The 13,590-nt window shown below is 40.8% G+C and overlaps 1 protein-coding gene across 1 annotated transcript in view; it reads right to left on the minus strand.

The window, feature by feature from the left end:
* The window catches only part of OSCP1 (organic solute carrier partner 1), a 50,700-nt gene extending 37,190 nt beyond the window's left edge, over positions 1 to 13,510 (minus strand). The window contains exon 1 of the mRNA XM_074217554.1: positions 13,159 to 13,510. Coding sequence (XP_074073655.1) covers positions 13,159 to 13,270 — 112 coding nt within the window. The 5' untranslated portion in view covers positions 13,271 to 13,510. The remainder of the gene's footprint in view (positions 1 to 13,158) is intronic.
* Between the last annotated feature and the right edge of the window lie 80 nt (positions 13,511 to 13,590).

The raw sequence follows: 13,590 nt of genomic DNA on the forward strand, positions 1-13,590 counted from the left end.
TCACACCAATCCCTGTTCCTGTCTTTCCAATCTTATGTACTCTGTGATCTGGCAATACTGGCCTATTTACTTTTCCTTGCACACAACACTGTCTTCTGTTCTATAATGCTCTCCTTGCCAACCTCCAACTACTAGAACACTTGGATCTTCCTTTTTCAGGAACCCTTTCCTCATCTCTCATGATCAGTTGTTGATGCAATCATCCTCTAAGCCTATTTTCCATCTAATTTGTATATTTTTTAGGTTCTGATTTTTGTGACTTCCTATTAGAATGTAAGCTTCTTGAGGACAGGGGCTGTCTTGGTTTTTTTTTTTTGGATTTTGTAAGGCAAAGGGTTAAATGACTTAAGTAGCTAGTAATTATCAAGTGTCTGAGGCTGGATTTGAATTCAGGCCCTTCTGACTCCAGGGCCAGTGCTCTATCCACTGCACCACCTAGCTGCTCCTGTCCTTGCCTTTTTTTTTTTTTTTTGCTTTATCTCCAGCAAAATCCAAGAAGACAGGCAGCACAGTGACTAGTACACAGTAAGCACTTATTTGACTGAAGACCTCATGCCAAAGAACTATTAGCAGCTACTCTTTGAGTAGACCATCTGGAATACCTACTAGTTTAAATCCTGTCAAAAAAAGGAAATGAGGTTAATATGGGATGATTTTCTCTTGAGGCAGTCTTAATAGTTTTTTGGAATCACTGTTTTTTTTTCCTAGATACTAATCAACTCTAATGAGTCTTTCTAGAATTCTTCTAGGAACTGAAGTCAAGATCACTGACCTAGAGCAGACTCTGTACTCTTTCTTCTTCTTTTTTTTTTTCAAACAAGGACATTGCACTTATCCAATCTTATGGGGCCTTTTTTCATTTTCCATAATCTTTCAAATATCACTGATATGCAATCATATCTGCCAATTCTTTCAGGAACTTATCTCTCTTTTTCAGCTAGACTGATCCTTGGACAACAGACATACTATAAATACCAGACCCATACTTAAAACTTTACTACCTTTATAGGACTTTCCAGAATCTATAATCTACTACTATTGCCTTTGAGAATACAGGGTTGCCTCCACACCACAATGAGACATCAAAGGAGATACATATACAAAAGGCTATTTAAATTCAAATTATAAGACTGGAAGATATGAAATCATCAGAATGCTAAGTGGGGCCTAACTATTGCTTAAAGGGAGCAAAGAAAAGTATAGAGATAGATGTATTTAAAAGGGACTTAGGAAGATATCAAATATAAGCACTGCCTGAAGTGTGAACAACTCTAAGGATAAGAAACTCATTACCATATGAAGCAACCCACTACATTATCAGACAGCTTGGTTTATTAAGAATTGCTTGTATTATATGCTAGATACTTCTGTTTTTGTTGTTATTTTGCTTGGCATAGTAGAACAGCCATCTTGATAAAAAACCATAAAGCTTTGCCAATAATGTGAGTTGGATTATTGAGAGTGCCAAGAAGCCAAGGATGTACAGTGACAAGAAGAAACAAGGTGGGTAATTAAATTGAATTAGATAATTGGATATCTGCTTGTGGCTTGCTTCTGACTATATTAAGATGTGGCAGGCATATGCTAACTAATAATTAAAGACAGCTGCGAGGATAGCCTTGTCCTATCTTGAGGAAAGCCTGGGAACCTACTCTAAATAAATTGCTTGCTTTTCCAGAAATTTTCAATGAAGTCAAGAGACTTCATCATAGGAGCCAGTCAGAAGTGTGAGACACCCAAAAGAAGACAAAGGGTATACTTTCAGACCAATATGGAAGACAAAGCAAAATGTACATTTTGCTATGTCTGGCTGTCTCCAAGGACAAAGAAAAACCTCTACTGTACAAAGTGCAAGTCAGTCTACATGCTAAAAGAGAAGGTTAAAAAGAATAGATGGCTGACAAAGGACTCATTTCTAAAATATACAAAGAACTGAGTCAAAATAAAAAAAAAGCCATTCCCCAATTGACAAATGGTCAAAGGATATGCAAAGGCAATTTACAGATGAGATCAGAGCGATCCATAGTCATATGAAAAACTGCTCTAAATCATTACTTATTAGAGAAGTGCAAATTAAAGCTCCTCTGAGGTACCACCTCACACTTCTCAGACTGGCCAATATGACCAGAAAGGATAATGATCATTGTTGGAAGAGTTATGGGAAATCTGGGACACCGATACATTGTTGGTGGAGCTGTGAACTCATCCAACCTTTCTGGAGAGCAATTTGGAACTATGCCCAAAAGGCAACAAAAATGTGTTTTGATCCAGCAATACCACTACTGTGTCTATACCCTGAAGAGATGATGAGAAAGGGTAAGCACATCCTTTGTACAAAAATATTCATAGCAGCCCTGTTTGTGGTGGCAAAGAATTGGAAATCAAGTAAATGTCCTTCAAATGGGGAATGGTTTAGCAAACTGTGGTATATGTATGTCATGGAACACTATTGTTCTATTAGAAATCAAGAAGGATGGAAATTCAGGGAAGCCTGGAGGGATCTGCATGAACTGATGCTGAGTAAAATGAGCAGAACCAGAAAAATACTGTATGCCCTAACAGCAACATGGGGGTGATGATCAACCTTGATGGACTTTCTTATTCTATCAGTGCAACAATCAGGGACAATTTTGGGGTGTCTGCAATGGAGAATAACATCTGTATCCAGAGAAAGAACTGTGGAGTTTGAACAAAGACCAAGGACTATTACCTTTAATCTAGAAAAAAAACCTGATATTTTATTGTCTGATCTTGCTATCTCTTATACTTTTTTTTTTTTTAGGTTTTTGCAAGGCAAATGGGGTTACGTGGCTTGCCCAAGGCCACACAGCTAGGTAATTATTAAGTGTCTGAGACTGGATTTGAACTCAGGTACTCCTGACTCCAGGGCCAGTGCTTTATCCACTGTGCCACCTAGCCACCCCTACTTTATGTTTCTTCCTTAAGGATATGATTTCTCTCTCATCACATTCAATTTGGATCAATGTATACCATGGAAACAATGTAAAGACTGGCAAATTGCCTTTTGTGGGGGATGGTGGGGAGGGAAGTAAGATTGGGGAAAAATTGTAAAACTCGAAATAAATAAAATCTTTATAATTTAAAAAAAGAATAGAGGGATATATCTCTACTCTCCAGATTAGCAGACTGAATAAATACTTTCTTGAAAATGCGGAAGAAAAACTTCAAAGAAGAAATAAACAAGAAAAAAGATGTAAAAAAAGACATACCAAAAATACTAATCTGTTGGGGAGTTAGAAGTTAGAAGAGCATGACACAGAAATGGAAGGTCCACTGAGTATTTAGACTTCAGTAATATAGAGGAGCTTCTTTTCATGAAGAGGGGAAGTTGGGTGATTTTAGGAAGAAACTACTTCCTGTGTTCCAGGGAATAATGATACGAATCCATAGATCCCATCAAATGAGAGATCATCAAGTAAGGATAAGAGGAAGAATACATGAGCAGTGAGCAACACTGAAAGCATGCTCTCCTCAGAAAGCATATAGCAGACACAGGACAGAGCACCTTCTGAGTCTTATTAAAAAGTGATGACTATTTTCTCCTGCTGATTCATGTGAGGTCAAATGATAGAAATTCTGAGAAGGCAACACTAAGGTTTATGAAGACTTGGGCAAGAAATTGAAGACCTAAGAGTTTTGGGGAATATTTAACCACTATTGTTGATTGAAGGTACTGTATAGTGTTGATTGAATTAGTAAAAAAATATTCTGTTAGGTTTTTGTTTGAGAATAGGATTTGGAATTTTGTCCTATAGCTTATAGTATTGATGGTTAAGGATATTGTGTACCTAAAAAGGGCTGGTAAAAATACGTTTGCTTAGGGCCTTGCAACTCTAATGAAGAGAATTTTAAAGTGAAAGGGGACAGAGGGGGAGAAAATGAGCTCTTTCTCTCTCTCTCTCTCTCTCTCTCTCTCTCTCTCTATATATATATATATATATATATATATATATATATATATGTGACAAGCTTGATACTAGAGATTAAAGGGCAAAAAATAGCAAAAGAGAGGAACAATTATTCATAGGAAACAATATCCAAGAAGACAGGAAACAATAAAACACATGGCCTTTGATGTCTACATAGAAATGTACAAAAATATGGATAATAAACAGAGCCAAGTAGAAGTCAAATACAAGGAAACAAATCTGACCTCAGATAGATCAATAGAATTGGTGAGATAGCATTTCTGAACAGAATTTGGCCAGGGAAGTATATTTTACTTAGAAATTATAGAAACAATAAAATGGTGGCTGTGTTGTGTTGTTTACTAAGAAGCTATATTCATGACAGGAAATTTGGGAATGCATTTAGGTAAGGTTCAAAAGAAAAAGAAGAGTCATACTGTAGTTAAAGACTACCAAAGACCTGGATGAAAAGGAATTTGATGAGTTTGGGAACCAGATAACAGACCTGCAAGATGGTTTGGCATTGTCGTGATTTGGGACTTCAGCAATGTGGACATCTGTTGGACTTCTCATCTGTCAAGAGATGAGCAACTAAGGTATTATTAACCTTCATTAATGTTAATTTCATCCTTTAAAAGGTAAAATAAGGGACCCTGCTATTCTGAATGTGATTTTGATAAGCCAAGTGTTGGTTAAAGTAATAAGGAATCTTAGGGGTAAGGGACAATCCAATGAAAGAGTTAATGATAGAAGTCATCATAGATTTTGATAAATACTTTGAATGGCTCAGAAAAGCTAGGTAGGATTCAAAATATCCTGTAGGTAAATTGACCCAAGAAGAAGAGAGAGCTCTCCAGAATGACAATTCTGGACCCAACCAGAACTGATTAGAGAAAAAAAGAAAACTGCCTAAAAATGAATACTTTGCTTGAATAGAGTACTGATTGACCAACCCATTTTTTTTAGGTTTTTGCAAGGTAAATGGGGTTAAGTGGCTTGCCTTCTGTGGGGGTGGGGGGTGGGGAGGGAAGTAAGATTGGGGAAAAATTGTAAAACTCGAAATAAATAAAATCTTTATAATTTAAAAAAAGAATAGAGGCCACACAGCTAGGTAATTATTAAGTGTCTGAGACTGGATTTGAACTCAGGTACTCCTGACTCCAGGGCCAGTGCTTTATCCACTGCACCACCTAGCCACCCTAACCCAAATTTTTAAAAAGAAATATTAAGATGGTAGAAGATGATTAATAACTGGGGATAGATACAAAAGAGCAGTTTGATGGCTCAGTTACATTTAGGGCAAAAAGCAGATCAAAGAAGGGGGAGATCAGCTGCTGAAGATTGATGGTCTGAAGATAATAGATAATGATGAGAAGGTTGAAAATCTGTGATTATTTTGCTTTTCTGTTTCTTCCAAAAAGACTATAGCTAACAGAGAGTTGAAAAGTAAAAAGTTGGCATGATATTACCTTAAGGTGATGAAGGCAGCTAGGTAATACAGTGGATAAAGCAATTGGGCATTGGAGTCAGGTGGATGGGAGTTCAAATCCAGCCTCAGACACTTGCCATTTACTAGCTTTGTGATTTTGGGAAAGTCACTTAACCCTAACTGCTCTGTATCCAGAGCCATCTCCAGTCATCCTGGAGATGGTCACTGGACCCAGATGGCTCTGGAGGAGAAAGTGAGACTGGTGACTTAGCACAGCCCCCCCCCCCCTTCACTCAAATCCAATTCATGTGCTTGTCATGATATCACCTCCCTGATGTTGTGGTCTTCTTCAAAAATGAAGGACAAAAAAAATTAGCTGCCTTCAGTGAGTTCAAGGTATTAGTCCCATTGAAACTACATTTTAGGAAAAAAAGTTCCCCAATAACAGCAAAATAACCTGCCTCCCCATAAACCCCAGACTCCCAAATCCTAGCAAATATGACTGATGGGACATTGTCAAGCTATTTTTGAAGGACCCTGAAGAACTAGTAAAAAGGTTTACAAGGTTGGAGGAAGTGCAAATATTGTGATTTTCAAAACAGTGGAATGAACTCTATAAACTGTAGGCTGGTGAGCTTGAATCCAGTTCCTAGTATAATTCTGGATTATTTTATTAAAGGTATGGTTCTTAGTCTTTAGAAAGAAAGAAAAGGCCAATAAAAATCCAGAGGAACATAAAGAACATGTCATCTTTGACCAATCAATTTCTCTTTTTTTAATAGGGAATATAGCCTCCTAATTAGAGACTCAAAAAATCAAGGGAATGCTAGACATGCAGTACTGTATACTTAGATTTAAGCAAGACACTAGGTGGATAGCAGTGTCATGGTGAAAAGTAGGCTAACTTTGGGGTAAGAGGACTTGGATTAAAATTCCCATTCTTCAACTTCCTCTGGGCTAGATATCTCTGAGCAAGGCTCTTAATCTCCCTGTGCCTAAGTTTGTTGTCTATAAAGTGCAGGGTTGGACTAGATGGTTTGCAGTTCTAGATCCTCTAACAAGAGGTTTCTTAAACTATTCCTACAGATAAGGAGGAGTGAATGGGTTAGATAATAGTATAGTTAGGTGGGTTCAGAACTGTTTGAGTGACTGGATCCAAAAAAAAAAATGGGTCAGACTGTCAGAAACTCTTTTCTGCTTTCTATACACATTGCTTTTGATAACTTCCTCACATCCCATGAATTCAGTGATCATTTCTAGGTAGATGACTTCCAGATCTACTCTGGACTCTTGCATACCAGGTCTATATTGGCAACTGCCAACTGGATGTGCCATCATTATCTCAAATTCAATGTGTCCCAAACAATTCATTATCTCCCCATTCCCCAACATATTTCTATTTCTAACTTTTCTTAATTTTGTCAAGGTTACCAACATCTTTCCCATCATCCAGCTTCATAATACTGTAGTTATTCTCAACTCTTGACTCTCTCTTAGCCCCCAAATCCAATCAGTTGCCAAGTCTTGTTGATTCTACCCCTACAATACCTCTTGAATCTCTCCCCTTCTCTGCATTCACATGGCCACCACTCTAGGCAGAGTCCTCGTCACCTCCCACCTAGATCACTGCAACAGCTCTGAATTGGTATCTCTGCCTCAAATCTCTCTCCCCAATCCCTTATTCAGACAGTTGCTGAAGTATTATTTCTAAAGCACAGATGTGACTATCTCATTTTCCTTTCTGATAAACTCCAGTGTCTTCCAGACTACAAACTCTCTTGACATTTAAAAGCCTTTTACAACCTTGCTCCAACCTGCCTTTCCAGGTTTATTAAACATTACTTTCTTTTCACATACTCTACAGTCCTGTCAAACTGGCCTTTTTGTTGTTCCTCACAATGATATTCCATCTTCCTTCCTTGCTCTCATCCATTAGAATCCCTAACTTATGGTCAAAGCTCCACTTCAATGTTTATTTCTCTATGAAGAGACTGATCCCTTTAACTACTGCTTCCACCTAGAATGATTTACTCAAGATTCTTGTTAGCAAATGTCAGAGCATTGGAAATATAAGATTAAACTCAAACATCATCCAGAGCAGACGCCTAGGACACACTGGAGTGGCAAGTGATTGAAATGTTCTCATGTCATTGAACTGTGGAGACAAATTGATTCTTTTGTTTTGAAAAGTAGGATTTTTAAACATTCCTCACCAGAAAGACATCAGGTCTAGAGGACGTGGGCCAGATCAAGTTGCAGGTTAGCTGGAGATGGGTGAATTAGGCATAAAACCAGAGAGCATGCATGAATGTTGTGCCTTCTGCATCCATGCAGCCACATGCTTGCATTTCTGTAGACTGCTCAATAGACATTGAGATTTGATTAGGAAAGCTGCTCTGGCAATGAACATTACTTCTTATGGAAACCAGGCCCTCATGGGTTATGGGATGCCACAGTGAGCCTGTTTCCAAGGACCACAAAACAAAGGGGTTGCTACTATCCTCCCAGGTCCCATGGTGCTGAGGACAGACTTCCCCTGTGTACAGGGGTGGGCAGAGGGAGGCACAAGGAGCCCTCTGCAAAGTGCTCTGGGGATCTCATTTGTATTACTGTTTCTATTTCTTTTGAGACTTGTAGAAAACAACCATCTTGGTGCCAGGTTAGTAACTACTGCTATATTTGGAGGACTAGGTACTTGTGGATGGAGATCTAAGACATGCAGCTAAGAGATACCATACCTCTTTTCCTGTCCACCTCTGTCCATTCATCTACACGAAGCATATAAAAAAAAAGATACCAGTTCATGAGGCAAGGACATTTTTTTTCAGATGAAGATTTTAAAAGACACTAACTCTAACTAGTCAAACAATAGAATGCCATTTTAAAAAGTGCATTTCATGTCTGCCAAGAAAGCTTTGTCTGTTATTTGCACCTTTTAAAGAAAAAGCATTATTGACATCTCTTAGGCAGGGTCAGTACTTAACTACAGCACCACAGAGAAGGAGCTGGGGGAAGGAACAGAAAGATTCAGCAGTTTCAGCTACTAGACAGTTCAATTCTTTTTAATGCTGGAGAAGATGTCTCTTCTAGTTCTATACAGGCATACAACACGGAAAATAATTTTGTCTCCATTATGAAGAATGCCATAGAAAGTAGGGGGAGAAAAACAGAACAAGAGGCTGACAGAAGAATGTATGATCTCACTCTCTGCATTCTGATTTCTTCTATGGTTAAGGTTTCCCTTCTGCTCAAACCTCTCAGGTTGGGCAACTTGCAAAGTAAATAAGAGGGCAATATCTACGTTTATGATATTTCTCATTTGCAAAGTAAAGCATGTAAATTAGCAAATGAATTTCTGTATAGAATATTCCCGAGGTCAGTCAGATACAAGATCACTCACTCATTCAAAGAAGAATCAAATCAGGCAAAATTCACTGGGTTCGAAAAGTCCTTGAAAATACTACTTGTTTTACATTTGAAGTATTTTTAAAAATGATTTTGTTCTTTTTTACTAAAGTCCACCTTGACATTATTAACCAAAATGAATGAGAAACGATTTTTATCTCTAATCTAGTTTGCTCATATAGTTAACTAAATGTAAACACACAGCAATACATCTGAGAATCAGTAATTATCTATTGGAGACAATTATAGCCAGAAGGAGTTTTTGATGTTACAACAAAAGGTTATTTGTAACTTTTTGATTTACATGGAATTCAAGGGGCTAATACTAGCCAACAATGTTGCAAGAAAATAGTTTATAACTATACTCTCCAGTAATATAATTTATTTTGTAGTAAAGTGATTACAGCTGGAGAATCAGCAACTGTAAAATTCACCACTTTCATGTGAGATATGGTATTCTGGAAGTGAAAGATTTATGAAATAGCTACATGAGCCAGGTTTCTCTGAAACTGATTGTGATGTCCTGGGCATTCAATCAAAGTTTATTTCTTTTTTTTTTTATGTTTGCTTAGGAGGCAGATTTGAATGGTGGGCTTTTGGGAACTTGGAAAAATATTGAAAAGCTGTGGAATTTCCTCTTGGTGCCTGTTATATTGCGTGCTTGGGAATAAGGTGCTGCTGCAAGGAGTTCATCCTGTATGAAGGATTTCATTCTATTTACCGGTAGCTGAATGGTTGGTGAGTGAGCAGGAGGTGGAGAGTCCTCTGAAAGTAAAGCCCATGTCCAGCAGATGTCTCTGTGGTGCTGTTTTTAATGGCCAGTGTCAGGCTCCAGTCTAACTATAGAGTTTAACTATAGCTCTATTAATTATCCAGCTGTCCTCTTTCTCTAGTTTATGAGATCACAGAATTAAAACTGGGAGAGACCATCAAGGTCATCTTAGTCACCCCTTCATTTTACAGATGAAGAATTTGAGGCTCAGAGAGGCCAAATAATCAGGGAAATGAGTAAAAGAACTGAAACAAACTTCAATCCAATAATCTTCCCATTGCACTATACAATCTTAGGCTTCAACATATCTTCCACACTTGGGGAATCCCTTAGTAGTATGTTTTGGTTTTTTGGGTGTTTTTTAGGTTTTTGCAAGGCAAACGGGTTAAATGGCTTGCCCAAGGCCACACAGCTAGATAATTATTAAGTGTCTGAGACCGGATTTGAACCCAGGTACTCCTGACTCCAGGGCTGGTGCTTTATCCACTACGCCACCTAGCCACCCAGTAGGATGTTTAATAACTTAGCACACATAGTAATCATGAAAAGTGTTCAATAAATATTAGTTAGTTGATTGATCTTAGGAGGTTTTATATTTCCTCGGAAAGAAGGAAAAGGTACACATACCTTTCCTAAATCCTTTCTGGTTCTATTTCTCTGTGAGTTTACTCACTGTTCCATTTTAAAGAGTATTTTTTGAATTAAGGAGTCCAGAGATGATTGGAATCATAATATAAAGCCAGAATCTAACCTAGATAGTACCTAATTTATACAGCTCTCCACTATCTGCATTCTTAAAGTCACAGTCAAATCATATAATCTCTATAAAATCAGTTTTCCTACTTGTAAAATGATTAACACAAAAATGTGGCAGGAACTTATTTTTAATGAGTGTTTTTTTTGCAAGGCAAATGGGGTTAAGTGGCTTGCCCAAGGCCACACAACTAGGTAATTATTAAGTGTCTGAGACTGGATTTGAACCCAGGTACTCCTGACTCCAAGACCAGTGCTTTATCCACTGTGCTACCTAGCCACCCCAAACGAGTATTTTTAAGAAGATGACAGTAAAGAAAGTACAACATTCCTATTCTTGCTTTAAACATCTCACAACCAGTGAGCAATTCCCTCAAAGGATGCTCCACTGATGCTGAACTTGCTTTCTGTTAAATTCTGAAACAAAAAAATCACTCTGAGAAGGGGGACCTGTGGAATCTTCACTAGGCTGAACCAGGGATGGCTTCCATGAGATATATCAAGACTGAGAAAGAAAAATATTACAAGGCTTTTGCCAGACCTCCCACCCCCATATGTCTATGTATATATGTACAAATATTTTGGATACAAGGTCCCATGAATGGGGGTGTCTATAGAAAAAGGTTTGTTGGGATGGGGGGTGTAGGCAAGGAGAAACAAGCATAAAGACAGCTGGGACTCTTCTAGGATCCTAGATCTAGAACAGAGCTCAGAAGGCTAACCCTTTTATGTTATAGATGAGGAAACTGAAGCCCAAAGAAGTTAATTAGTATGCCTTAGGTTTCACAGAAAGCCAGAGGCAGGATTTGCAGCCATATACTGACTCATGATCTAGTAGGCCTTCCACTGCACCTTGGTGCTCTTTACCACATCTTCCATACCTTTGCTCCACCAGTCACTCTTTTGGGGATCAGATTTGGTGTCTTGGAACTGGACTGTCATCTTTCCAATATCAGGAATCCATGCCTTAAATCCCATACTTCTCAGAGAGGTTAAGAAATTCCCTAGTAAGATCCAAGACTTCCTTAAATTGTCTTATTTGGTCACAACATTTCAACCTTCCACAATAACTGCTATAATTAGAGATAACTTGTGGGACCAGTTCTAGCATGGAAGGGAGGTTGTTGGGAGGGTGACTAGGCTGCAAAAGTTGTGTTGTGGATGTATTGGGAGGTCTCATGCTAGAAAACAAGGTAAAGAGAGTTTAGGGCAAAGGAAGGCCATATACTGGGGCCTTGACCAGGGAACTATAGAAACTAGGGCCCTTGGGGTGGCTAGGTGGTGCAGTGGATAGAACACCAGTCCTGGAGTCAGGAGTACCTAAATTCAAATCTGGCCTCAGATGCTTAATAATTACCTAGCTGTGTGGCCTTGAGCAAGCCACTTAACCCCATTTGCCTTGCAAAAAAAAAAAAAAAAAGAGCAAGAAACTAGGGCCCTTACTGAGAATAGTAATTATTGGAAGGGAATATCAAGGTGGCAAATAAGATATGTGAAGTCCTTTGCACAACTTAAATCAATTGAAATTATTATGCTATTATTATGTAATTATAATAACTTTTATTGCAATTTCCTAGTTTGGGGAGTTTTTCTCATTTGGAGTAGAAGAATCAAGCCAGCTCAGAGATCCTCAGATATCACAGGGACTATGTGCGTAAGATCAGGAATCTTGAGGAAACAGAATCATCCAGTTTTAAAGGGTTGGGTGATGGAGGATAATGTCCCAGCCTGAGAGGAGGGTGTTGAGGAGGTGAGGGTGAGGTGTCAGAGAAACAGTTTTCAGTTTTGATGAGAGGATTAGGGTCCCCCAGGACTGAGGATAGGATCATGGGGAGAAGAATTTGAAGGGAGGTCTGTGTGGTGGGGAGTAGGGACCTCCACTTTTGAGTCCTTCTAGTATCTAACAAACAGAGTTTGAATGGGATGACTAACATGCTAAAAAGAGAAGTGTCTTTGAAAGGTATTGCATAGCAGATTGGTGGAGCAAAGTCCCCCAGTTTTTAGAGATGAGATCAGGGGAGTAGAGTGCAAAGAAAGGAAATTAGAGGATTGGGCCTGAAGTTTCTATGGAGGGATCAGGGTCTGTGACAGGGGTCTAAGGACAATTTCTTTCAGTACTCTTGAGAATGTTCAGGGGGAACAGGAGCTACAGAAGGTTTTGGAGGGAGAGTTTCAAGGTGTACAGAATCTCAAGGAGGAGTCCAAAAGTCAAGTCTCCCTTTTTTAAAAAAAAATTTATGTTTTTGCAAGGCAGTGTGGGGTTAAGTGGCTTGCCCAAGGCCACACAGCTAGGTCATTATTAAGTGTCTGGGGCCGGATTCGAACTCAGGTACGATGACTCCAGGGCCGGTGCTGTCTCCCTTTTTTTCAGAGGACGGTCATAGGGAGCTGCTTTCCCGTTTTGGGGAGAAGGGGTCCGGCGGAGCAGCATCCACTGGGTATCAGGGGCCACGGTCCTCTGCTACTGAGGGATCTTTAAGAAACAACAGCTGAGGGGGGCTAGTGGAGAGAGCACCGGCTCAGGAGTCCGGAGGACCTGGGTTCAAATTCGGCCTCAGACCCTTAATAATGACCTAGCTGTGTGGCCTTGGGCAAGCCACCTTGCAAAAACCTTAAAAAAAAACAAAACCAAACAACGGCTGAGAGGGGCCCGCGGCGGCTCGGGCAGCATCGTCAGGCTTGTGGGGGGTGGTCACCGGGGGGTGTCCTCGCCCCTTTGGGGCAATGCCCGTGGGATGGGCCCCCGGAGAGCCACGAGGCCGGGCCCCTGCCTTGGGGGAGGGGGCTCCCGGGCCGTGGGACCTCCGGAGTTTGGGGGGGTCCCGGATCTGCCGCCTTGGCCCCGGCCCGGCCCCGCCCGCCGGCCTCACCTTTGCGGGCCTTGTCGGCCTGGATGTTCTGCGCCCTCAGGCGCTGGTCCAGGATGTAGAGCATCTCCCCGCCCAGGTTCAGGAAGAGCAGCGGCAGCGTCCGCACCGACATGGCGCCGGGGCGAGTCGCGGGCAGCCGGGCAGCGGCGGAGCGGTCAGTGCCGCGGCGGAGCGGTCAGTGCCGCGGCGGAGCGGTCAGTGCCGCGGCGGAGCGGTCAGTGCCGCGGCGGAGCGGTCAGTGCCGCGGCGGAGCGGTCAGTGCCGCGGCGGAGCGGTCAGTGCCGCGGCGGAGCGGTCAGTGCCGCGGCCGCCCCTCCGCCGGCGTCCCAGGCGCTCGGTTGCCAGGGCAGCGCCGGGATCGGAGGCGCGGCCAATCAGAGCGGCGCTTGTTGGGAGGTGCGCGTCTTAAAGGCGCCGGGGCGAACCCTTTTG

This window comes from Macrotis lagotis, chromosome 1 (genome assembly GCF_037893015.1).
Source record: "Macrotis lagotis isolate mMagLag1 chromosome 1, bilby.v1.9.chrom.fasta, whole genome shotgun sequence".
Lineage (NCBI taxonomy): Eukaryota > Metazoa > Chordata > Mammalia > Peramelemorphia > Peramelidae > Macrotis > Macrotis lagotis.